This window comes from Lucilia sericata, unplaced genomic scaffold, assembly GCF_015586225.1.
Source record: "Lucilia sericata isolate MDLA Ls3-8-SP2 unplaced genomic scaffold, ASM1558622v1 Contig000865F_arrow, whole genome shotgun sequence".
NCBI lineage: Eukaryota > Metazoa > Arthropoda > Insecta > Diptera > Calliphoridae > Lucilia > Lucilia sericata.
In genome coordinates, this window is record NW_023994856.1 from 100,315 (window position 1) to 127,215 (window position 26,901).

The following is a 26,901-nucleotide window of genomic DNA, read 5'->3' on the forward strand; positions in this document are numbered from 1 at the left end:
TATAGTCTAGTCTATAGTCTAGTCTATAGTCTAGTCTATAGTCTAGTCTATAGTCTAGTCTATAGTCTAGTCTATAGTCTAGTCTATAGTCTAGTCTATAGTCTAGTCTATAGTCTAGTCTATAGTCTAGTCTATAGTCTAGTCTATAGTCTAGTCTATAGTCTAGTCTATAGTCTAGTCTATAGTCTAGTCTATAGTCTAGTCTATAGTCTAGTCTATAGTCTAGTCTATAGTCTAGTCTATAGTCTAGTCTATAGTCTAGTCTATAGTCTAGTCTATAGTCTAGTCTATAGTCTAGTCTATAGTCTAGTCTATAGTCTAGTCTATAGTCTAGTCTATAGTCTAGTCTATAGTCTAGTCTATAGTCTAGTCTATAGTCTAGTCTATAGTCTAGTCTATAGTCTAGTCTATAGTCTAGTCTATAGTCTAGTCTATAGTCTAGTCTATAGTCTAGTCTATAGTCTAGTCTATAGTCTAGTCTATAGTCTAGTCTATAGTCTAGTCTATAGTCTAGTCTATAGTCTAGTCTATAGTCTAGTCTATAGTCTAGTCTATAGTCTAGTCTATAGTCTAGTCTATAGTCTAGTCTATAGTCTAGTCTATAGTCTAGTCTATAGTCTAGTCTATAGTCTAGTCTATAGTCTAGTCTATAGTCTAGTCTATAGTCTAGTCTATAGTCTAGTCTATAGTCTAGTCTATAGTCTAGTCTATAGTCTAGTCTATAGTCTAGTCTATAGTCTAGTCTATAGTCTAGTCTATAGTCTAGTCTATAGTCTAGTCTATGGTCTAGTCTATATCTAGTCTATATTCTAGTCTATAGTCTAGTCTATAGTCTAGTCTATAGTCTAGTCTATAGTCTAGTCTATAGTCTAGTCTATAGTCTAGTCTATAGTCTAGTCTATAGTCTAGTCTATAGTCTAGTCTAGTCTATAGTCTAGTCTATAGTCTAGTCTATAGTCTAGTCTATAGTCTAGTCTATAGTCTAGTCTATAGTCTAGTCTATAGTCTAGTCTATAGTCTAGTCTATAGTCGAGTCTATAGTCTAGTCTATAGTCTAGTCTATAGTCTAGTCTATAGTCTAGTCTATAGTCTAGTCTATAGTCTAGTCTATAGTCTAGTCTATAGTCTAGTCTATAGTCTAGTCTATAGTCTAGTCTATAGTCTAGTCTATAGTCTAGTCTATAGTCTAGTCTATAGTCTAGTCTATTGTCTAGTCTATAGTCTAGTCTATAGTCTAGTCTATAGTCTAGTCTATAGTATAGTCTATAGTATAGTCTATAGTCTAGTCTATAGTATAGTCTATAGTCTAGTCTATAGTCTAGTCTATAGTCTAGTCTATAGTCTAGTCTATAGTCTAGTCTATAGTCTAGTCTATAGTCTAGTCTATAGTCTAGTCTATAGTCTAGTCTATAGTCTAGTCTATAGTCTAGCCTATAGTCTAGTCTATAGTCTAGTCTATAGTCTAGTCTAGTCTAGTCTATAGTCTAGTCTAGTCTAGTCTAGTCTATAGTCTAGTCTATTCTAAAGTCTAGTCTAGTCTATAGTCTAGTCTATTCTAAAGTCTAGTCTATTCTATAGTCTAGTCTATAGTCTAAACTATTCTATAGTCTAGTCTATAGTCTAATCTATAGTCTAATCTATAGTCTAATCTATAATCTAGTCTATAGTCTAATCTATAGTCTAGTCTATAGTCTAGTCTATACTTTTAAGATGGACTGACGTGACAGAAAAATTTAAGATTAAATATACATAGCAATTGACTAAATTATTAACAATGCGATACCTTTGATTAACATTCTTAAAATTAGACCCGGATTAAAAACGGACACGATCCAAAAGTAAAATAATTATACTCTACATATAGCTCGCATGTTAAACTGCCATTATAATTGGAATGAATTATTTACTTTAATAAACGTTCATGAATATGCATTATTAATCTTTAAACTAACACTTTTTCTTAATAATTTATGGAAATTAATAACAATTTAAATAGCTAAAGAAAACATAAAATTTCTAAGAAATTGTCTAAATATCACATTAATCTAACCTATTAATTAAAAAGATAAATTATACAAGAATAACTGCATTTGTAGCCACTGACCCGCCTCCAACTAAATAAACTACTTAAAATGAATATTTATGTTTATAAATTTGAAATTCTATTCTATTGTATATTCAACACGATCACCAAATTGTTAAGCAGCAACTACAAGAATTTAATCTCTTTAAGTGACAGAAATTCTATAAAAAGTAATTTATCATTTTATGGCTTTTATATTCATTTTATTTGTTTATAAATTAATTTTTTTTTATTAAAAATTCATAGAAGTGTTTTAATTCGCCATAAAAAAATAAATCACTAAAATATATAATTCTGTATGCAAATTGGTAGAAATATTTCATTTAAAATTTTTTGATTAAGCATATAATTGTTAAAAAATTATTTGCTAAATAACATTCAGAGAATTTTGAGCATAGACCACCGAGCACTTTAGCAGATGAATAGACAGTTGAGGAGCTGAAAATAAGGCGGAGATATGATGACGAAAAAAAGCTGAAAAATATATGAACTGAAATTATCTATAAATTAGAATTAGATACTTAAGGAATTTTTCTATTTTATTTGACTTATGGTCAACCCACATGTGGTATTAGCAGTTGGATGAAAAAATGTATACTTATGTCTATTTATTGTCCAATGTGTTTTAGTAAATAAATTAAAAGTGTTGAAATGAGCAAAGAAACTAAAGTACGAGGGTGGTATAAAATATAAGAATTAATATACAAAACTGTTTTAAGATTGGAGTTGAATGAAAAAATGTGTGATATTTTCATACATGTTAGAGAAAACCATGCAGTCCATCGTGAAGGGTGACCTTAAGTTGTCATGGACGAAGTGAATGGTCAATTGGGGAATGGTAACAAAGGTTGTGAGTCGATAGTGTTCAGACACTCTTTAGGAGTATATAGTGGAAAAATGGATCTGTACAGTTATGAGATATTAGTAGCGAAAATTTTGTAATAGTAGTGAATATGAAACTTAAGCTGTTCGGACGCATGTTTACAAAGAGTTTACAATTCACTGATACTGAGGTCGAGGGACGTGAAGGAATCACTCGGTTAGATCAGAATTGAAGTACAAATTTATTTGTAAAAAGGACCGGCATTCGCCGCTCGGGGAAACGAGGGAAGAACGAACGAACGAACTCAACGAACGAACAAACAACGAACGAACGAACGAACAACGAACGAACGAACGAACAAACGAACGACAACGAACGAACAACGAACGAACGAACGAAACGAACGAACGAACTAACAACGAACGAACGAACGAACGAACGAACGAACGAACGAACGAACGAACGAACGAACGAACGAACGAACGAACGAACGAACGAACAAACGAACGAACGAACGAACGAACGAAACGAACGAACGAAACGAACGAACGAACGAACGAAACGAACGAACGAACGAAAACGAACGAACGAACGAACGAACGAACGAACTAACGAACGAACTAACGAAACGAAAGAACGAACGAACGAACGAACGAACGAACGAAAAGAACGAACGAAACGAACGAAACGAACGAACGAACGAACGAACGAACGAACGAACTAACGAACGAACGAAAAACACGAACTAACAACGAACGAACGAAGAACGAACGAACGAACGAACGAAACGAACGAACAAGAACGAACGAACGAACGAACGAACGAACGAACGAACGAACGAACGAACGAACGAACGAACGAACGAACGAACGAACGAACGAACGAACGAACGAAACGAACGAACGAACGAACGAACGAACGAAAACGAACGAACGAACGAACGAACGAACGAACGAACGAACGAACGAACGAACGAACGAACGAACAACGAACGAACGAACGAACGAACGAACGAACGAACGAAACGAACGAACGAACGAACGAAACGAACGAACGAACGAACGAACGAACGAACGAACGAACGAACGAACAACGAACGAACGAACGAACGAACGAAAACGAACGAACGAAGAACGAACGAACGAACGAACGAACGAACGAACAACGAAGAACGAACGAACGAACGAACTAACGAACGAACGAAAACGAACGAACGAACGAACGAACGAACGAACGAACGAACGAACGAAGAACGAACGAACGAACGAACGAACGAACGAACGAACGAAACGAACAACGAACGAACAACGCACGCACGAACGCACGAAACGAACGAACGAACGAACGAACGAACGAACGAACGAACGAACGAACGAACGAACGAACGAACGAAAGAACGAACGAACGAACGAACGAACTAACGAACGAAAACGAACGAACACGAACGAAGAACGAACGAAAAAACGAACGAACTAACGAACGAAAACGAACGAACGAACGAACGAACGAACGAAAGAACGAACGAACGAACGAACGAACGAAACGAACGAACGAACGAAAGAACGAACGAACGAACGAACGAACGAACAACAACGAAAACGAACGAACGAACTAACTAACGAACTAACGAACGAACGAACGAACGAACGAACTAACAACTCGAACAACTAACGAACTAATAACGAACGAACGAACGACTATCTAACAAGAACTAACGAACTAACTAATAAACTAACTAACTAACTAACTAACTAACTAACTATCTAACTAACTAACTAACTAACTAACTAAACTAACTAACTAAGTAAGTAACTAACTAACTAAGTGATCACAGAATTGGGGTATTATCGCCATTAGACAAAGACTGATCATATATGTATCTCTAGAAGAATGAGAGAAGCGCTGATATCGGTAGTGACTATTATGTTATTGTAGCTGTTGACCCAAAGGTTGCAAAGAAAGTTCATAAACTGAGATAGTGGGCAGTAAAGGAAGAGGAAAGATTTTTTGATGCAATTAGGGCGCATGCTAGGAGACAAATTTAATACTGCAGAAGTTGTTGCAATGATCATGAAGATCACATCAGTGAAAATTTTCTTTGCCTCCGACCTTGGGTAGTGCTACAGTGCAATGTTTAGGCGATCTATCATGAAGTGGTGTTATTAAGAGTGAAAAGTTTGTTCATGGCTCAGAGAGGTTTGATTCCGCGCAGAATATGGACATGTAATTGCCAATGATCGGGACGAGACATAATTCGATTCAGTAATTCAATGGGATCAGCATATGATGCTGCCACATCAACGTATATAAACCAAGGATACTGCCGTTATACAATGAACACAAAACAACGTTAAAATTGTTAAGTTATCCAAGGATTTGTTGGTTTAATATTTTACGATATTTTAAAAATGGAATAACAAAAGCAAATATACAATTTATGTCCAACCCAACCCTCGCATAGCGGCTACCAAACCAACAGCATTAAAAGACATAAAAAATAAAAGCGTGAACAATTAACACAATATAAATAATTCAACAAAATAAAAAACACAAAAATCCTAAACATTAAACAAAAAAATACCAAACAACTAATGATGGACAATAAAAAGGAATTAAATCTAAATGCAATACATATACATCACATGGACTTGGACTTAATGATAATAAATAATTAAAAAAAATGCAAATAAATACTAGAGCAATGACAAAATTAACCAGTGGCTACCAATGGGAGAGTATATAATAAACATTTGGCCATATTAGTCATAATAAGTATGTTGGTTGGGTTTGGTTCGTATTCTTGGAATATTGAATTTAACATTAATTGTAGATTAACAAATAAGATTAAATTGATTGAACTTTTATTTAAAAAAACAATTCGGATAAATAATTTTCTATTTCAATCAATTGCATTTTAAACATTTAATTATTTAATATTAAAAATTAATTTGTACAATTTTTTTAAACAAATACCACAACTGCCGACAAGGGCGTGACCCAGTAAACATTTTAACATGTGTTAAATGGAAATGATTATGTCACCCCCTGCAGAGTGTTAGAAATTGATAACACAACAACAATTAAATAAATAATACATACGTTTTTAATAGTTGAAATAAATTGTGAAAAAAATAAAAAGAATTTAAACTAAAAAATTCTAAGCAAATTAATATCTAATATCTAACATTAGAATGCAAGTTGTGGCATTAACAGAATTGCGTTAATAAATTTTATCACTTTTTAAATAAATGTTTAATGATAATTTTAATTAATGGGATTTTTTTACATTTTCTATCTGATTGTTACCTAAAAAGCATTGGGAGGAGATTTATGTGTTTTTACCTTTAAAGTGGACAGTTGTTTGTGAAAAGTTAATAAAAATTGTGTTCTAGCGAAATGTGTGTTGCATTTTTAAATACGAACATTATTTTTTATTAAAACATTTTTAGGTAAATCCCATTATTGTCATTGTATGACAATAGATGGATTAAAGTTCATTTTGGCTAGAGATTGGTTTACAAAACAAAAACACGGATCTGGTAAAACAAAAACCAGAAATTTATGTTTATTAGGGTGTATTTTACTAATCCTGATGTCATAGGACACCAGACTAGAAGCTTGACAACGTTAGGGTTCAGGATTTGCGTGATAGGGTGATACCTCTAGGTAAAACATTCAAACTATATCCTGCGACATCGGTAATGCTGTAGTCTATATGAATGTCGTACAAAGCTGCCGTATATGAGGGTCGATCCAATAGATCTTGCACACAGCTACCTATTTATGTTTTTCTCTTTACACGAAGGTCCTGTCTGACATTCCTCGTGGGAGCATCCAACTGTGTGATGTTAAAGTTAGAAAGACTTCTCCCAACATGAAGATGCATTCCTTTTTTTCTTTAGGACCAGCACTCAGAGGATGACCCCTACTATTGCAGTGCATTGTGATGGAACTAGGAAAATAGATTATGGTAGGGAGGATATAGCGAGTAGTGCTTATGAACATTCGATTTCAATTTGCTTACATCGTAAGAGACATTAAAGACCTCTGCCGAAAGTTTATTCCACATACGGACAGTACGGCTAAAGAACGAGTTTTCCATGTAATGCATTGTGCGGTCCACTGGACAATCGACAGCAAATGGGTGTGGCGTGTGTTGAGCATAACTCTGCATGTATCGGGAACAAGATCCCTTATTTCAGAGAAAAACATTCCATTATAGTATCGATAGAACAGTGTAACACACCCCACATTCGACGGTACTCTACGTATGTATGTTTTTCTCTTTACACCGAGGTCCTGCCTGACATGCCTCGTGGGAACATCTAACTGTATGATGTTAAAATTAGTTATGACAAGCACTCAGGGGTTGACCCCTACTATTGCGGTGCATTATGCATACGGATAGCACGGACAAAGAACGAGTTTTCGCTGTAATGCATTGTGCAGTCCACTGGACAATCGACCACAAATGGGTGTGGCGTGTATTGCGTATAAATCCGTGTGTATCGGGAACAAGATCCCTTATTACAGAGGAACACATTTCATTGTAGTATCGATAGAACAGTGAAACACACCCGACATTCGATGGTGTTCTAAAGAATAAATAGAGTTGGATACCCTACTATCACCGATAAGTTCCTTCGCCCTCTCCAGTACGCTGTCGAGAAGCCTCAAAATAAACTTTGAAGCACATTTCATTGTAGTATCGATAGAACAGTGAAACACACCCGACATTCGATGGTGTTCTAAAGAATCAATAGAGTTGGATACCCTACTATCACCGATAAGTTCCTTCGCCCTCTCCAGTACGCGGTCGAGAAGCCTCAAAATAAACTTTGAAACACATTTCATTGTAGTATCGATAGAACAGTGAAACACACCCGACATTCGATGGTGTTCTAAAGAATCAACAGAGTTGGATACCCTACTATCACCGATAAGTACCTTCGCCCTCTCCAGTACGCGGTCGAGAAGCCTCAAAATAAACTTTGAAGCACCGGCCCATACATGAGAGTTGTATACCATTTTTGGTCGAATATAAGTGTTGTAAATAGTAAGGAGATCTTACGCCGTTTTAGAAAACACTTGAATAATTTTTTCTGCAGCGGACATCACACTGTATTCTCATGCATAGAACGTCAAGTGCTTCCGTTTCCTTAATATTTATACCACCCATAAATATAGATAAACCAACATGATCTAACGTGCGTTAAAACACAACATTTTACGGGCGTTGAAGTCGACTCTATTCGCACGTCCTTATTTAGAGATTGTTGTTTGGTCATGTTTTGTCTCATTGTCCCAATCTCCAAAAAGCTTGGCCTATAATTGAATGAATAGAAATGGAAAATGTTGCTGTCATCTGCAAAAGAGTAGATAGGGTTGGAAGTCTGACATAGAAGGCAATTTAGATATATAAGGAATAGAGTAGGAGAAAGTGGAGAGCCTTGCGGTACCTCTGAATTAATCTTGCACTCTTTGGATGAGATTCCATTTATAACAACTCATATAGTGTGATCTCTGAGAAAGCCTGAATGTTTCTCTTATGGAAATAACTAAGAGAAGGAGGCCACACTATAGCGCAGTATGATTAACAACTGAACGGTAATCAGGTTTCTTGAACACTTTGTTTCTACTTTGCAATTTGTGAGTAATTGCAGTGTAATCTGAGGAATTAAATAGACTGTCAAAGGTGACCCCCAATATGTTCGTGTCGTGTGCGGAGGGAGTTTGATTTTATCATTCCATTTGTAATACTGTCCATCCGTCTTTCTGTTGAAATCCCAATAGCGTTCAAAATATTATAGACAAAAATTATTGCTCAATTATACGTCCATAGAAATGCTATTCGCTTGCACTGGGTATAAACCCCGGCGAGATTTATGTGTTTTTACCTTTAAAGTGGACAGTTGTTTGTGAAAAGTTAATAAAAATTGTGTTCTAGCGAAATGTGTGTTGCATTTTTAAATACGAACATTATTTTTTATTAAAACATTTTTAGGTAAATCCCATTATTGTCATTGTATGACAATAGATGGATTAAAGTTCATTTTGGCTAGAGATTGGTTTACAAAACAAAAACACGGATCTGGTAAAACAAAAACCAGAAATTTATGTTTATTAGGGTGTATTTTACTAATCCTGATGTCATAGGACACCAGACTAGAAGCTTGACAACGTTAGGGTTCAGGATTTGCGTGATAGGGTGATACCTCTAGGTAAAACATTCAAACTATATCCTGCGACATCGGTAATGCTGTAGTCTATATGAATGTCGTACAAAGCTGCCGTATATGAGGGTCGATCCAATAGATCTTGCACACAGCTACCTATTTATGTTTTTCTCTTTACACGAAGGTCCTGTCTGACATTCCTCGTGGGAGCATCCAACTGTGTGATGTTAAAGTTAGAAAGACTTCTCCCAACATGAAGATGCATTCCTTTTTTTCTTTAGGACCAGCACTCAGAGGATGACCCCTACTATTGCAGTGCATTGTGATGGAACTAGGAAAATAGATTATGGTAGGGAGGATATAGCGAGTAGTGCTTATGAACATTCGATTTCAATTTGCTTACATCGTAAGAGACATTAAAGACCTCTGCCGAAAGTTTATTCCACATACGGACAGTACGGCTAAAGAACGAGTTTTCCATGTAATGCATTGTGCGGTCCACTGGACAATCGACAGCAAATGGGTGTGGCGTGTGTTGAGCATAACTCTGCATGTATCGGGAACAAGATCCCTTATTTCAGAGAAAAACATTCCATTATAGTATCGATAGAACAGTGTAACACACCCCACATTCGACGGTACTCTACGTATGTATGTTTTTCTCTTTACACCGAGGTCCTGCCTGACATGCCTCGTGGGAACATCTAACTGTATGATGTTAAAATTAGTTATGACAAGCACTCAGGGGTTGACCCCTACTATTGCGGTGCATTATGCATACGGATAGCACGGACAAAGAACGAGTTTTCGCTGTAATGCATTGTGCAGTCCACTGGACAATCGACCACAAATGGGTGTGGCGTGTATTGCGTATAAATCCGTGTGTATCGGGAACAAGATCCCTTATTACAGAGGAACACATTTCATTGTAGTATCGATAGAACAGTGAAACACACCCGACATTCGATGGTGTTCTAAAGAATAAATAGAGTTGGATACCCTACTATCACCGATAAGTTCCTTCGCCCTCTCCAGTACGCTGTCGAGAAGCCTCAAAATAAACTTTGAAGCACATTTCATTGTAGTATCGATAGAACAGTGAAACACACCCGACATTCGATGGTGTTCTAAAGAATCAATAGAGTTGGATACCCTACTATCACCGATAAGTTCCTTCGCCCTCTCCAGTACGCGGTCGAGAAGCCTCAAAATAAACTTTGAAACACATTTCATTGTAGTATCGATAGAACAGTGAAACACACCCGACATTCGATGGTGTTCTAAAGAATCAACAGAGTTGGATACCCTACTATCACCGATAAGTACCTTCGCCCTCTCCAGTACGCGGTCGAGAAGCCTCAAAATAAACTTTGAAGCACCGGCCCATACATGAGAGTTGTATACCATTTTTGGTCGAATATAAGTGTTGTAAATAGTAAGGAGATCTTACGCCGTTTTAGAAAACACTTGAATAATTTTTTCTGCAGCGGACATCACACTGTATTCTCATGCATAGAACGTCAAGTGCTTCCGTTTCCTTAATATTTATACCACCCATAAATATAGATAAACCAACATGATCTAACGTGCGTTAAAACACAACATTTTACGGGCGTTGAAGTCGACTCTATTCGCACGTCCTTATTTAGAGATTGTTGTTTGGTCATGTTTTGTCTCATTGTCCCAATCTCCAAAAAGCTTGGCCTATAATTGAATGAATAGAAATGGAAAATGTTGCTGTCATCTGCAAAAGAGTAGATAGGGTTGGAAGTCTGACATAGAAGGCAATTTAGATATATAAGGAATAGAGTAGGAGAAAGTGGAGAGCCTTGCGGTACCTCTGAATTAATCTTGCACTCTTTGGATGAGATTCCATTTATAACAACTCATATAGTGTGATCTCTGAGAAAGCCTGAATGTTTCTCTTATGGAAATAACTAAGAGAAGGAGGCCACACTATAGCGCAGTATGATTAACAACTGAACGGTAATCAGGTTTCTTGAACACTTTGTTTCTACTTTGCAATTTGTGAGTAATTGCAGTGTAATCTGAGGAATTAAATAGACTGTCAAAGGTGACCCCCAATATGTTCGTGTCGTGTGCGGAGGGAGTTTGATTTTATCATTCCATTTGTAATACTGTCCATCCGTCTTTCTGTTGAAATCCCAATAGCGTTCAAAATATTATAGACAAAAATTATTGCTCAATTATACGTCCATAGAAATGCTATTCGCTTGCACTGGGTATAAACCCCGGCGACGTAAATTGGCTATATGAAACTGTAATTAAACCGATAATGATGTATGGGTTTATTGTCTGGTGGTATGTACTTGACAAATTATCCAACGGAAATATTCTCACGAAAGTTATGAGATCATCAGCTCTTCTCATAACTGGTATTGTTAGAACTACGCCCAGTAAAGCGTTGTTCGCTATCCTAAATTGGCTACCTGTAGATCTTTTTGCTACACAACTGGCAATCAATACTGCAGCCAGATTGAGTACTTCAAACAGATGGAACTTTGGTTCCAGGGGTCATGAAAAGATCGTAGATCTCCTCCCAGACTTACACTTTTCCACTGACTATTGTATTCCGGAACCGTTTATTACGAGAGATTTCCGGTATAGTATAATCACTGATTTTTCTAAACCCCCACCTTTAAATGCTGTTGGTCTTCATGTTTTTACTGATGGATCAAAAACAGGCAAAGGTGTTGGCGGAGGCATCTTCATTGAGGCAATTGGAACCAAAATCTCCTTTAGACTCAATGAACATCATTGTTCATGTCATAGCTCATGTTATGGTTTAGCTCAAGTGATGATTTACATATTATGGTTTAGCTCAAGGCCGCTGGTCTCAGGAGCATACACAGAGCGAAAAAGAAATATACACGCCTGTTACCAAATTGACACCAAACTGTTTATAATTTTTCAATAACATCTATTGTTAAAGTATAAACATACGTACGTCAACACTATGTAATGTTGACAACATTGCAACAATTCGTTGTCGAAATCTAAATTTTATACACATCCGTTGTCTTAATGTTAACAAACGTGGTAAGCTCACTATTGACAAACAATCCGTTGCTAATAGTGAAAAATTTTGTTTTTCTTCGGAATTAATGTACTATACATATTGCAAATTTAATTCTCAAAAAAAGTCTATTCCTGGAAATTATACTTTTTTATAAGTACTTTCCACAAAGGAAGAATTTATTGCACATTTGATACTTTTTCGATACTTTAGATACTTTTTTTTTAAATGATACTCATTTTATATTCTTTAATATCAATTTAAAACACATCATTATTATCATTACATATACACCGTTCTTATTGAATAAGATTCTTTACGAGAAAACTTTTTAGTAACCATTATTTCTCAAAAGTTACTTTTTGAATTTTCTAAAATATTCAACCTAGAAACATAAATTTGAACATGCATGATCCTTACTGAATAATAATCTGTAAGTTTTTTTCATTCTTTAAATGGTACCTTTTGGAATCTCTATAATGGGGAACCGGAACACATGACACACGGTCCTTATTAAATGTAAATTTATTGAGGGAGATTTTTGTACTTTTTCGTTTTTCAGATGGTACTTTTTGAACTTTTTACGATATTGAACATAGAAATATAAAATTTAACATGTAGGGACGTGAGTGAATGAAAATCTTATGATAGGGACTAAAATTTTTGATTGAATAAGAATCTATAAATGGTATTTTATAGTACTTTTTCCATCTTCAAATAGTAATGTATTCTAATACAATATATTCTTTACAATTTAAAGTTTAAATATATGTATTTCTTTTCGGGGCTTATTCCCCAAAACCTTCTAAATAGAAAAAGGAGGCGTGACACCTCCCATTTAAATTAAATGCAAAAATTCTTATATCTGTTATTCAATTGTAGCTAGAATCCTTAAATTTTGCATAAACAACTTTGACATTCTTGTGAACATTTGGGTATAAAATGGATGGAATATATATATAGCAATAGGGGGCATGGTACCTCCCATATTATATAAATATAAAAATTCGTTTATCTGGAAAACTGATAAAGCTAGAATATTCGTATTTTGCACGAAGTACTTTGATAGGCATGTGAACATTTGGGGAAAATTGGGAGGACTTTTATAAGGGGGGCTCGGCACCTCTCATATGAAATTAAATACAAAAATTCGTATATCTAGGAAACTATTAGAGGTATTTGTGTGGGTAACATTGAAATTCATCTGAACGTGGGGAAAAATAGATGATGGCACATCACATATAAATTAAATGCATAAATTCATATACATATCAATTAGAGCTAGAATCCTCAAATTTATCACCTCGAAATTATACAAAATTTTTATAAGTAATTTGTTTTTAAAATCCTAGAAAAATAATTTTAATTTTATTAATATCAAACTTCTTTACCTTTGTAAATTCCTTGGGTGATTTATATCCACAAGTTTTGTTGGAGGATTTATGCTTAAGAGCAGCATCCTTAAATTTATTAAATTTTATTTTAGTCATTTTTGTAGATTTTTTTTTAAACTTATTTAAAATTTTTTAATCTTTTTTATGAACTTTATTATTTTCTTTTTATAATTTTATTACTATTTTATATTTTTTCTTTAACAAATGCTTTTGTTATATTTATTATAACAATATTTTCTTTGTGTAAATTTTATATAGATTTTTTATTAATCTTTTTTTTTTTTTTTTTTTTGTTTGCTGTTGAAAAACACTTATCAATCATATAAATTTCCACCTTTCACAAACTGAGCCTTAACATCACTAGCAGCAGCATTACTTTATTATTTATGATCACTATGGCAAGAAAACATTTGAAAGTGTAAAAAAATATTTTTAGGAAAACTCAAAATTTCATATTTTAATTCATCAAAACCACAAGTTCAATGTCCGTACAAATGATTAAATAATATTTTTCACACCTCAAAATATTTCAGCTTTTTTTTAAGTCACTTCATTATCAAACCGTGAAATTTTAAAAAATTTTCTTTATTTTTTTAATAAATCATATATAAAATTTATATTTAAAGGAATTTTTGTTTTATTTTAAGAATTCTTTATTTTTTATTTTTTTTCTTATGGCGCTTAAATTTTGTCAGCCATAAAGTAGAATAAAAAAGATTTTGCCACAACACTTAGAGAAGCAAACCAAATTGACTTTGATCACTTGCTAAATTCGTACTGAATGTCTTGTGTTGATCATCAGCAGCCAGCAACAAGACAACATGTTGTTGGTTGTTCGTTGTTCCGTTGGTTGTTGGTTACTTAGTTTGTTTTGAGAAGATGAGCTGATGAGAAGGTCTGTTTGTTGTCTTTGTTGCCAGCAGAGGCAGTGGTTATAATGATATTTTTGGTTGCATGTATAATGGTGATGTACTTGTTGCTACAACATCTCAGTTGTTTATTTTTTAATGTTTTCTTTTTTGTTGTTGTAATTTGTTCTCTTGTAACAAAATCAAGTTGCAGGAATAAACTGATACTGACTGCATTTATGAAATGTGCCTGCTCAGTCCGTCACTCGCTCATTCACTCTACAAGTAACACGTCTTTACCTCGTCTTCCCAGTGAATCTTCTGCTTTGTACATATTGTTTTTGTTTTATTGTGACTTTTTTTAATGAATGTGACGCGTTTACATTGCCTGATCTGGTCTGGTGTCATTCATTCTTTGTGTAAAATTGTGTTTTTTGTTGTAATTTTTTCCCGTTGTTGTTGCAGCAAGCAAAAGGTATAAATTGAGAGAGAGTGTAAAACGCAATTGCTGCAGTTGTTCAGCAGAGTTAAGCAACAAAAGTAAAAATTGAAAATCAATGTAAAATTTTCCCACACCTAGCAGTTTTGGGTGAAGGAATGGATCTAGTGATTTGTCATATTATGCGCATGTCTTAGGCCTAAAATTAATGTTGATTAGAAATGAACAAACAGATTTACATTGTAGTAAAAACAAACTATAAAGTGTTCCATCTTTCGACTACTTAGGGACCATAAAGTGAGCATTGATTACCAGGTTGACTACTAGGGGTTACTATAATGATGATGATGTCAAAATTGAAATGTACATAGAATGTGTCAAATAATTCGAGTCAAACGTTAAAAAGAAAAACGGTCTAAAAGGGATACTTTGACTGCTTCTAAAACAGCTGGGTACTATTGCACTCATACCTTTACACCATAGTATATATTCGGTGTAAAAAGCGGACAATACTTGTAGGTTGCTGTAAAGTTTTTTGCATTGGTTCGCTTTACAAGGCACAGTGGTTTTGGATGAAAGAAAAAATGTATTTCAGTATACAAGGATTTGTCCCTAGAAAGTCTAGTCTATAGTCTAGTCTATAGTCTTGTCTATGGAATAGTCTAGTCTTGTCTAGTTTACTCTAGACTATAGTCTCTAGTCTATAGTTTAATCTATAGTTTAGCAGACAGTTGTTATAAGTATGTAAGTACGATTTAAAAATTTGAATTTCCCACTCCTGGTCTGGATACTCTTGTTTAGAAATAGTGCTACAGTTCGTATGAGTAATATACACATTTAAAATATAATAAGATTTTATGACATAAAAGCATTTGTTCCTCGTTAGTCAAATTGTGGGACTTAATCTTCGATAAAACTTCTAGGTAGAAACCCCTTAGAAATCGATATGTGTCCATTCATCTCTCTATCTCTCTTTTTGTTTTTATAATGCTTTGTTTTTTATCTGTGGATCTTCTCTACGAAGAGTCGCTAAGTGGAGTTGGACCTTCTTATCCTAAAGCTGGATTCTAAATATGACAACACTTCCTCCAATAATATTTATTTCAATGTTTTTGTACTTTTAAACCACTGTGCCATTTTTGAAAACAAAGACAACAAAGACCAGAACTTTTACAAAGTTTATTGTTTTGTTTTGTTGTTGTTGTTGCTGTATTTACATTTTGAAGATCAAAAGACACTCTTTTATTTTCCACTTTTTTTGCAAAAAAAAACTTATTGAGTAGAAAAAAAGTCACTAATATCCAGTTATAAAAGAGGCAACTTTTCGCCATCATCTTACACAAACAATATATGATGAAGATGCTGGCTGATCTGCAACAACATTGACGAGGCGATCATCTAAAGCAGCACAGTATGAATACAAGTTAAAGTGACTACTTGACAGACATGATTGAAAAGATGAAGAGAATGATGATGAGGATGATGACGATGATGGTGATGTTGTTGTTGATGTTACAAGTAACAACCTACACAAATACATACAGTTTTCTTGGATTTTTTTGACTTTTTTGTAAAATTAAAAAAAAAAAACTACACAGAATATTAAATTTAAAACAGGCTGCTGCTAATAAAAATCACTGCATATGGAGGACTGACTGTTTGATAGACACAGTCAGTCATTTTATATGATTGACTTTTTAGTCTTTGACGTGGATTTATTATTATTATGTACACACAAAATGAAATTTTTACAGTCCAATGAAATTGGAAAAATATTTATTTATACGAGTGGTTTGAAAACACAAAAAATGCCTGAAAATTTTTGCTTAATCCTTTATACACTTCTCTACTTCTTTGTTACACTGTTCAGGCACTATTTTTAAACACCAAGGAACAATTTTTTTTAATATTTTTTTTTATTTTTTTTTATATAAAACAACAAAGAACTAGCAATAATTGCATTTATATGACTTGTTTTTTTAACAAAGCAAATCCGTAAACCTTTTACCGATCGTTTTTTATTAATCTTTCACAGCGTTTTAACCAAAATGCATGAAATTTATTTTTGTTATTGTTTATACAAAAAAATAGTTGTTTCAACGATGTTGCTATTTGTCTGGCGTTAAAGTAAATGTTGTTCCTTCATAGAAAATGTTTTGCTTGAGCTGAAAATATGGAAATAAATAAAAAACAACAACAACACAAATTGCTTTTATGTTTATTTTCTTGTCTACTGCTTCTTCTTGTATTGCTTCCTCATCACCATATTGTTTCTTGTTTTTGTTGTTGTACTTTAACACTACACTGGAGCATAAAAACATATCTTGTTCTATTTCTCTGTTATGATGTTGACGATGATGGGTTAGAAATTGTTGTTGCTGCTTTTGTTTGAAGTTGACGTTGTTGTTTTTGTTTGATTTTTGAAGTTCTCCACTAAACATTATGTTAATTTGTTAATGTTTGCAGTTGTTTTTGTAATTGGCACGAGTTAAAAAAAATCTCCCCCACAACAACATCAACGCCATCTTAACAATCCTTCTCTCGTAGTTCAAGTATTCAAATAAAAAACAAAACATACACAAACAATAACAACCAGGGAAGGAAAATTTAGTACTTTCTGACATCGAAAAATACCGCGGTATCCCCACGACATATAGACTACTCAATAGCCTTGCCTATAGACTAGTCAATAGCCTTGCCTATAGACTAGCCAATAGCCTAGTCTATAGACTAGCCTATAGTCTAGTCTATAGTCTAGTAAATGGTCTGGTCTATAGTCTAGTAAATGGTCTGGTCTATGGTCTACTCTATACACTTGCCTATAAACTAGTCAATAGTCTAGTCTATATATAGCGCAGTATAAAGACAGTATATAGTCTAGTCTAGACTGTAAACTAGAGTCTGTAGTCTAGCCTATAGTCTAGTCTATAGTCTAGTCTATAGTCTAGTCTATAGTCTAGTCTATAGTCTAGTCTTTAGTCTTGTCTATAGGCTGGTCTATAGTCTAGTCTATAGTCTAGTCTAGTCTATAGTCTAGTCTATAGTCTAGTCTATAGTCTAGTCTATAGGATAGTCTACAGTCTAGTCTACAGTCTAGTCTATAGTCTAGTCTATAGTCTAGTCTATAGTCTAGTCTATAGTCTAGTCTATAGTCTAGTCTATAGTCTAGTCTATAGTCTAGTCTATAGTCTAGTCTATAGTCTAGTCTATAGTCTAGTCTATAGTCTAGTCTATAGTCTAGTCTATAGTCTAGTCTATAGTCTAGTCTATAGTCTAGTCTATAGTCTAGTCTATAGTCTAGTCTATAGTCTAGTCTATAGTCTAGTCTAGTCTATAGTCTAGTCTATAGTCTAGTCTATAGTCTAGTCTATAGTCTAGTCTATAGTCTAGTCTATAGTCTAGTCTATAGTCTAGTCTATAGTCTAGTCTATAGTCTAGTCTATAGTCTAGTCTATAGTCTAGTCTATAGTCTAGTCTATAGTCTAGTCTATAGTCTAGTCTATAGTCTAGTCTATAGTCTAGTCTATAGTCTAGTCTATAGTCTAGTCTATAGTCTAGTCTATAGTCTAGTCTATAGTCTAGTCTATAGTCTAGTCTATAGTCTAGTCTATAGTCTAGTCTATAGTCTAGTCTATAGTCTAGTCTATAGTCTAGTCTATAGTCTAGTCTATAGTCTAGTCTATAGTCTAGTCTATAGTCTAGTCTATAGTCTAGTCTATAGTCTAGTCTATAGTCTAGTCTATAGTCTAGTCTATAGTCTAGTCTATAGTCTAGTCTATAGTCTAGTCTATAGTCTAGTCTATAGTCTAGTCTATAGTCTAGTCTATAGTCTAGTCTATAGTCTAGTCTATAGTCTAGTCTATACTATAGTCTAGTCTATAGTCTAGTCTATAGTCTAGTCTATAGTCAAGTCTATAGTCTAGTCTATAGTCTAGTCTATAGTCTAGTCTATAGTCTAGTCTATAGTCTAGTCTATAGTCTAGTCTATAGTCTAGTCTATAGTCTAGTCTATAGTCTAGTCTATAGTCTAGTCTATAGTCTAGTCTATAGTCTAGTCTAGTCTAGTCTATAGTCTAGTCTATAGTCTAGTCTATAGTCTAGTCTATAGTCTAGTCTATAGTCTAGTCTATAGTCTAGTCTATAGTCTAGTCTATAGTCTAGTCTATATTCTAGTCTATAGTCTAGTCTATAGTCTAGTCTATAGTCTAGTCTATAGTCTAGTCTATAGTCTAGTCTATATTCTAGTCTATAGTCTAGTCTATAGTCTAGTCTAGTCTATAGTCTAGTCTATTTTCTAGTCTATAGTCTAGTTTATAGTCTAGTCTATAGTCTAGTCTATAGTATATTTTATAATCTAGCCTATTCTAGTCTACTACCATTTAAAAATTTCAATTTTCCATGTCTGATAACAACAACACTTTATGTACACCGATCACTACTAGCCTTATGAACATATGAAGTATTTGTTTGTGTAGGAAATGTATCCCCTTTTTGTTTTTTTTTTTCGTAAGGGGACTCTCAGCTGTTACTTCGCCATAGTTACACGCCCTCTTCACACCACTCTTCAAAAAAGCAACAATAACATTAATAAATAATAACAACCGCTAACATCTGTATCATTTTATACTGTAAATTGTTTTTGTTATTCTTTTCATTTTTTTTTTTTTGTTTTGGTTTGAAATGACGTTATCCAATGTTCGTTGGCTTCTCAATAACACAACAACAATTAATAATTAACAGTAAAATCTTTTCTAGATTAAGAAATTACAGTTGTAATGTTTTTATTTGAAAATTGTACTTGCCCTTCATATCGTCACTGATCATGTACATTTCTTTGGAAATGTTGTTAATAATTTAAGCAAGGAATTAATAGAAAAACTAATTTCAACATAAAGGCAAATTTTTAATTACAAGGGAGTGAACTTTATCAAATGAAAGACACAGTCAAGGGCATTAGATGAGGAACACTGTAAGTAAAAATATCACTTTTGAAATGACAAGGAAAAATTAATTTTTGAACTTTAGTGGTATACCCCGCCTTTGTGTTTCCCATCAATATTATTATGTGTAAAACTTTATTCTAGCCTCTATCAGAATGAATGGTTAATTCCCTTTATAAAACCCAACAGATTGTATGGGTCTGCTTCGAGCAATGTTGCCCAGTTTGTCGTAGAATCTATTTCTTAGCCGTTGTTGTCGAACACAATGAACAAGTTAATTAGATTTTTTCCTCTGTCATCATTTCAATTTGTGTTTGTAAACAACAATTATGTATAAATATTTAATTCTTGGTACTGCTTTATTAACACAGAGACTGGGTGGGGGAACTCCCATATTACAATAAATCATAATTTACATAAAGTTACAAAAAGAAAGAACATCCTTGACCCAATAATCGCTATGACGGCTGGCTAAAGATTAAAAACAAAATTAAAGCTATTTTTTATTATTAAAGAGAAAACCATATTATTATTATTATTGTAATTCGCAATTTGTCTACAATTCTTTTTAATTGGTTTTTATTATTGTTATTTAAGAAAAAATAACCAAATGTTTGTCATCATCCACTTGTTGGTTTGCTTAAGCAAATTATATAAATTTTCTTGAATTTTGATTTATTTTTGTTACAAGCAATTTTTTTGTTTTTAATTTTTAAACATGAAAAAACCATCAAGTAAACAATATAAGTTTTTTCTTGTTATTTTTTTAAATTTTTGTTAAATTTAGGCCATTTTGTATGGAAGCAAAAAATAGACCATCATGAAAATATATGCCAAGAAATCATGTTGTCTGACGTACTTCTGTGTCTGTCAGTGTGTCTTATCGTGTAATTTATGGGACAAATGACCAGACTATTTGTTTTATATATATTTCTTTAAATACCATTTTAAATATATAAAATTTTTGCTAATCTAAGGGAAATTATTTTGTAAATTGTTACTAAATGAAAAATTTTACTTTTGAAAAGTATTAAAAACAGAATTGGGACCACAAGCGTTGGGCAGTAAACTATATTATGAATTAATATAAAAAGGGTTTAGGCTTTTCATTCATTTCAATATTTAAATCTCAGCAGCAGAAATGAAATATTAAAACTGTAAAATAGTTCTAACTTATAAGAAAATAGAACTATTCAGGTTTTAAGTACTAAACTAATTATCAGTTGACTACAGACTAAACGATAGATTAGAATATAATATATAGACTAAACTATAGGCTATACTAAAGACTCAACTATAGATTAGATTATAGAATATACTAGACTATAGACCAGACTATAGACTAAACTATAGACCCATTGGAACCTATAGAAAGTTTCCACCTCCACTATAACAAAAAAGAATATAGACTAGCCTATAGACCAGAATCTAGACTAGACTCTAGACCAGACTATAGATTAAAATTTAGTATAGACTAGACTCTAGACTAGACAATAAATTAGACTATACACTACCCTATAGACTAAATTATGGGCTAGACTATACCATATACTATAGACTAGACTATATAGTCTATAGCCATACCATATACTATAGACTAGACTAAGGACTAGACTATAGACCAGACTATAGACTAAAATATAGCAAAGACTATAGACTATACTACGGACTAGACTAGTGTACAGGCTAAAATAGACTAAAAATACCATAGACTAGACTACAGACTAGTCTATAGACTAGACTATAGACTAGACTATATACTAGATTATAGACTATATTATAGACTAAACTTTAGACTAGACTATAGACTAGACTATAGACTAGAATATAGACTAGACTATAGACTAGACTATAGATAAGACTATAGACTAGACTAAAGACTAGACTACAGACTAGACTTGACTATAGAATAGACTTTAGACTAGAATAGAGTATGGACTAAAATAAAGACTAAAATATAGTATAGACCAGACTACAGATCAAATTTTATAATGGACTATAAACTAGACTACTGAGCAGACTATAGACCTAATTATACTACAGACTAGACTATAGACTAGGCTATAGACTAGAATATAGACTAGACTATAGACTAGACTATAGACTGGACTATAGACTAGACTATAGACTAGACTATAGACTAGACTATAGACTATACTTTAGACTATACTTTAGACTAGACTTTAGACTAGACTATAGACTAGACTATAGACTAGACTATAGACTAGACTATAGACTAGACTATAGACTAGACTATAGACTAGACTATAGACTAGACTATAGACTAGACTATAGACTAGACTATAGACTAGACTATAGACTAGACTATAGACTAGACTATAGACTAGACTATAGACTAGACTATAGACTAGACTAAGCTATAGACCAGACAATAAACTAGACTATAGACTAGACTAAAAACTAGACTACAGACTAGACTACAGACTAGACTATAGACTTGACTATAGACTAGACTAAATTAAAAAAGTATATACCAGTCTATAGATCAGATTATATAATAGACTGGACTACAGAGCAGACTATAGACTAGGCTATAGACTTGACTATAGACTAGACTATAGACTAGACTATAGACTAGACTATAGACTAGACTATAGACTAGACTATAGACTAGACTATAGACTAGACTATAGACTAGACTATAGACTAGACTATAGACTAGACTATAGACTAGACTATCGACTAGACTATAGACTAGACTATAGACTAGACTATAGACTAGACTATAGACTAGACTATAGACTAGACTATAGACTAGACTAGACTAGACTATAGACTAGACTATAGACTAGACTATAGACTAGACTATAGACTAGACTATAGACTAGACTATAGACTAGACTATAGGACTAGACTATAGACTAGACTATAGACTAGACTATAGACTAGACTAGACTATAGACTAGACTATAGACTAAACTATAGACTAGACTATAGACTAGACTATAGACTAGACTATAGACTAGACTATAGACTAGACTATAGACTAGACTATCGACTAGACTATAGACTAGACTATAGACTAGACTATAGACTAGACTATAGACTAGACTATAGACTAGACTATAGACTAGACTATAGACTAGACTATAGACTAGACTATAGACTAGACTATAGACTAGACTATAGACTAGACTATAGACTAGACTATAGACTAGACTATAGACTAGACTATAGATTACACTGTATACTAGACTGTACTATATACCAGACTGTAGACTAAAATATAGAATAGGCTATAGATTAGACTACGGAGTAGACTAGACTATAGACCTGACTGTATTATACTTGCCTATAGATTAGACTAGACTATAGACCAGACTATAGACTAGGCTATAGACTAGACTATAGACTAGACTATAGACTAGACTATAGACTAGACTATAGACTAGACTATAGACTAGACTATAGACTAGACTAGACTAGACTAGACTAGACTATAGACTAGACTATAGACTAGACTATAGACTAGACTATAGACTAGACTATAGACTAGACTATAGACTAGACTATAGACTAGACTATAGACTAGACTATATACTAGACTATAGACTAGACTTTAGACTAGACTATATACTAGACTATAGACTAGACTATAGACTAGACTATAGACTATACTATAGACTAGACTTTAGACTAGATTATGGACTAGACTATAGACCAGACCATAGATTAGACTACAGACCAGACTTTAGACTAGAATATATACTAGACTATAGACTAGACTATATACCAGACTATATATTAGACTATATAGTAGACTATAGACTAGACTCTATACTAGAATTTAGTCTAGACTATAGTACAGCCTACTACTTCGGAATTACTATCAAAAGTTTATAAATTAGAAAAAGTACGGGAAATATCCTTGGGGTACTGCGGTAATGTTTTAAGTCAAAAAGTATTGAAAAAAGTACCAAAGTACTGAATTTTCCTTCGCTGTTCAGCAATCTTAATATTCGTTGTTATATTCGCTTTATGCTAATTGTCAACTAATCTGCTTTAAGTATTCTAATTCGTTCGGATCAAATTAGTATTAATTGTAAACATTTTTTTAGTCTTAACCTTATAAGAAATAAACTAAATTTTCTTTATTTATCTTTTTAAATTGAAAACATTTTCAATTTATTTATGGTTTTAATTTTGGGAGTGGTGTTTTGAGACATTTCCAAGAAATCTATTTAATTCCAATCAAATAAATCTTTAAATCATATGAATTAACATTGAAATATTTTAATGGATTAAAAATCAAACAAACCTTATTAAAGTCTCTAACAGACCGACCGCCAATCAAGTCCAGCTAACAGACAGCATTAGAGGCTCCCAAAGAAAAGGTGCAGTATGAGAATAATAAAATAAAAGAACAAACAATAAAATCATAAAACTGCAAATAATGAAAAACAAAGAAATCAAAATCACAATAACAGGAACCCCAAGTTAGCAACCTTGAGGTCAGGTTGCCATAGTTTTGTGTGTGAGAAAATTTATAAAAAAGTAATCTTCAAAAGAATTTTAATTAAATAGAAATGTCAAATCAACTTTTAAACCCTTTTGTTGGTGAATTATGAAATTTGATAGCTGTCAAAATAAAATATGAAATTTGTATAGAGTTTAACTTCACAAAAATATGATGTTTGGCAGTTGGAAATTTATCTTTCTTTAAATTTAAATTATAAGAAAGTTGTTTATTGAACAAATCAAATGTAAATAAAATCTTTAACAAAATATTTATCAAAATGGACAATAACCAACTGTTTGCCACCGCTTGTGCACAGAAGCCTTTAGATACAAAGAACAATTTATTTTATTTCGTTTTACTTCAAAAGTTTGTTTATAAAACAATTTTTTTTAGGGCGCCACTTACTAAGTGTCGGATGGCTAGTGTAGACGATTATTCGATTAATATAAATTGAAGGAATTTTTAACTTCTTTAAATGAAATAAACTACAACATTTCAGACAAATATTGTTTTTATTTGTGGTAATAATGTGCAATTTTTCACAAAGTCGGTGATCGAGAGTCTTCGTATTCTTCGTGACTTTTTGTAGTTAAGACAATCATTACCCATTCTTAGTCGAAATCAAGTGCTTCTTAATTCTTGACTTGACTTTGTCGTAGTTTAGCCAATCGTGTTGCACTAGTTTATTAGTCGAGATTATGAGCTCCCGAATTCTTCTTGGCTTCAGGTTGTTTTTCGATCACTATACATTCGTATTCTTAGTCGAGATCAATAGCCCTAAAATATTTTTTAATTTCGAGATCAAGTAGTACCGAATTCTTCTTGACTTCCTTGCAATTTTGTCAATTACTATACATTCCCACTCTTAGTCGAGGTCAAGACCCTCTGAATACTTCTTGATTTTGTTTAGTTTAGCCGCTTGCTATTCATTCGTATTCTTAGTCAAGATCAAGAGATTCCGAAAATGTCTTGATTTCGTGGAGTTTAGAAGCTTGCTGTAAATACGAATTCTTAGTAGAGAGCCCATCATGTTACAATCTTATTCTTAGACAAGATGAATATCCCCCCCAATACTACAATACATTAGTAATCTTAGACACGATCAAGTATTCCCGAATTCTTCATCAGATCGTTGTAGTTTAGTCCAACACTAAACATTCGTATTCTTAGTCGAGATCGAGAGCCGTGAATACTTCTTGATTTCGTTTAGTTTAGCAGCTTGCAGTACATTCGTATTCTTAAACAAGATCAAGAGACTTCGAAAACGTATTGATTTTGTTTAGTTTCTTTTCTTAGTCGAGATCAAGAGCTTCCTTATACGTCTTCACTTCTTCTACTTTAAGTTTAAAATCGTTTTGTATTCGCAATTTATTCGGGATCAACAACTCTCCAATTCTGCTTGACTTCCTAAAGGCCATCCGATTATATTGCACTCGCATACGAGATCGTAATATATGGTTTTCCATACCTATTTTAGTCGAAATCAAGAGCACTTACTATAAGTTACAATTTTGGAAATTGGCTTAAACTAATTCTATTTGTGAAATATGTATTCTAGTAAATCCATAGAACATAATAGGCCGATCAAACTATAAAGAAGAACTTTTGCTTTAAGGTATTGACCAAGATCTTTTTGCGTTTTATTTTTAATATTTCCAAATATTTTGGAAATAGAATTTATAGCCCAGTCGAATAATCGCTTTATTATAAAAGCAACAACTTGAACCTAATTACTGCCAAATCATAAGCTAAAGTAAGATAAAGAACTTTATTTTTTTTAATAAAATCAATTTTTATTTATCTTAGTGAGAACAACGTTCTGTTCCGCATCAATGGATGGGGGGCCTAAAGGCAAAAAAAGGAAGTGCTTTTCATTTGTTTTCATTATTAAATATTTACACTTGATAAAATGTTGTAAACAGCTGTCATCTTAAATAAACACACATTAAACGTCAAAATGTAAAGATCAACAACAAAAACAACAACAACTTTTGTGGGTAATTTATGAGGGCCGTCTTCTGACTTACAATAACAAAATTCACAAAGACTGTTCTTTGTGTGTCATTATTGGTTTATACTTACAAGGGTATAAATATTTATTAATTATTTAAATCATTCATTTAAAAAAATATATATATATATTTAATAAAGCATTAATAATTGATTTTAACACTTAAAGCCTTTTTTAATTATTTGTTTTATATTTTTCATAATTTTGACTGATTACAATATTGTTATTGACAGCCGCATCATCATAGTTTTATGTTGGCTATTTTTTTAGATTTGTTTATTTATGTTTTTTTTTTTTTTTTTCTTGAGTGTATTAAAAACCCATCCATACACATTAATTTTGATGGTTTCCGGCAGTTACATCGAGCCAACAACATGTTGTATGTTGTAGCAAGAATGTTGGATCATAAGGGGTGTTATTGTTGAGCATGGTGTGTTTGTAGGTTTTGGCATTAAATTGGACAAATATTATTTTGACAAGGTTACAGAACAAATTTATTTTAAGAAAAATTCTTGGTAAAATGTTTAGACATTAAAAATTTTAAGTAGATTTTGTTCAGTTTAATCTGGACTATAGTCTAGTGTATGGGTAGTAGTCGAGAAAATTAACTATAATCTAGAGTCTGGACTATAGTCTACTATATGCGCTAAAGTCTGTCTACTGTGTAGAA

The 26,901-nt window shown here is 33.0% G+C and overlaps 1 protein-coding gene across 4 annotated transcripts in view; it reads right to left on the bottom strand.

The window, feature by feature from the left end:
• The window catches only part of LOC119608658 (A disintegrin and metalloproteinase with thrombospondin motifs 9), a 185,412-nt gene that overhangs the window by 90,307 nt on the left and 68,204 nt on the right, over positions 1 to 26,901 (bottom strand). Inside the window, exon 1 of one of the 4 annotated variants that reach the window (XM_037963163.1) lies at positions 13,511 to 13,749. The exons of the other annotated variants lie outside the window; for them this stretch is intronic. Coding sequence (XP_037819091.1) covers positions 13,511 to 13,609 — 99 coding nt within the window. The 5' untranslated portion in view covers positions 13,610 to 13,749. Of the gene's footprint in view, positions 1 to 13,510; positions 13,750 to 26,901 lie in introns of those variants that run through there. 4 annotated transcript variants of the gene reach the window in all.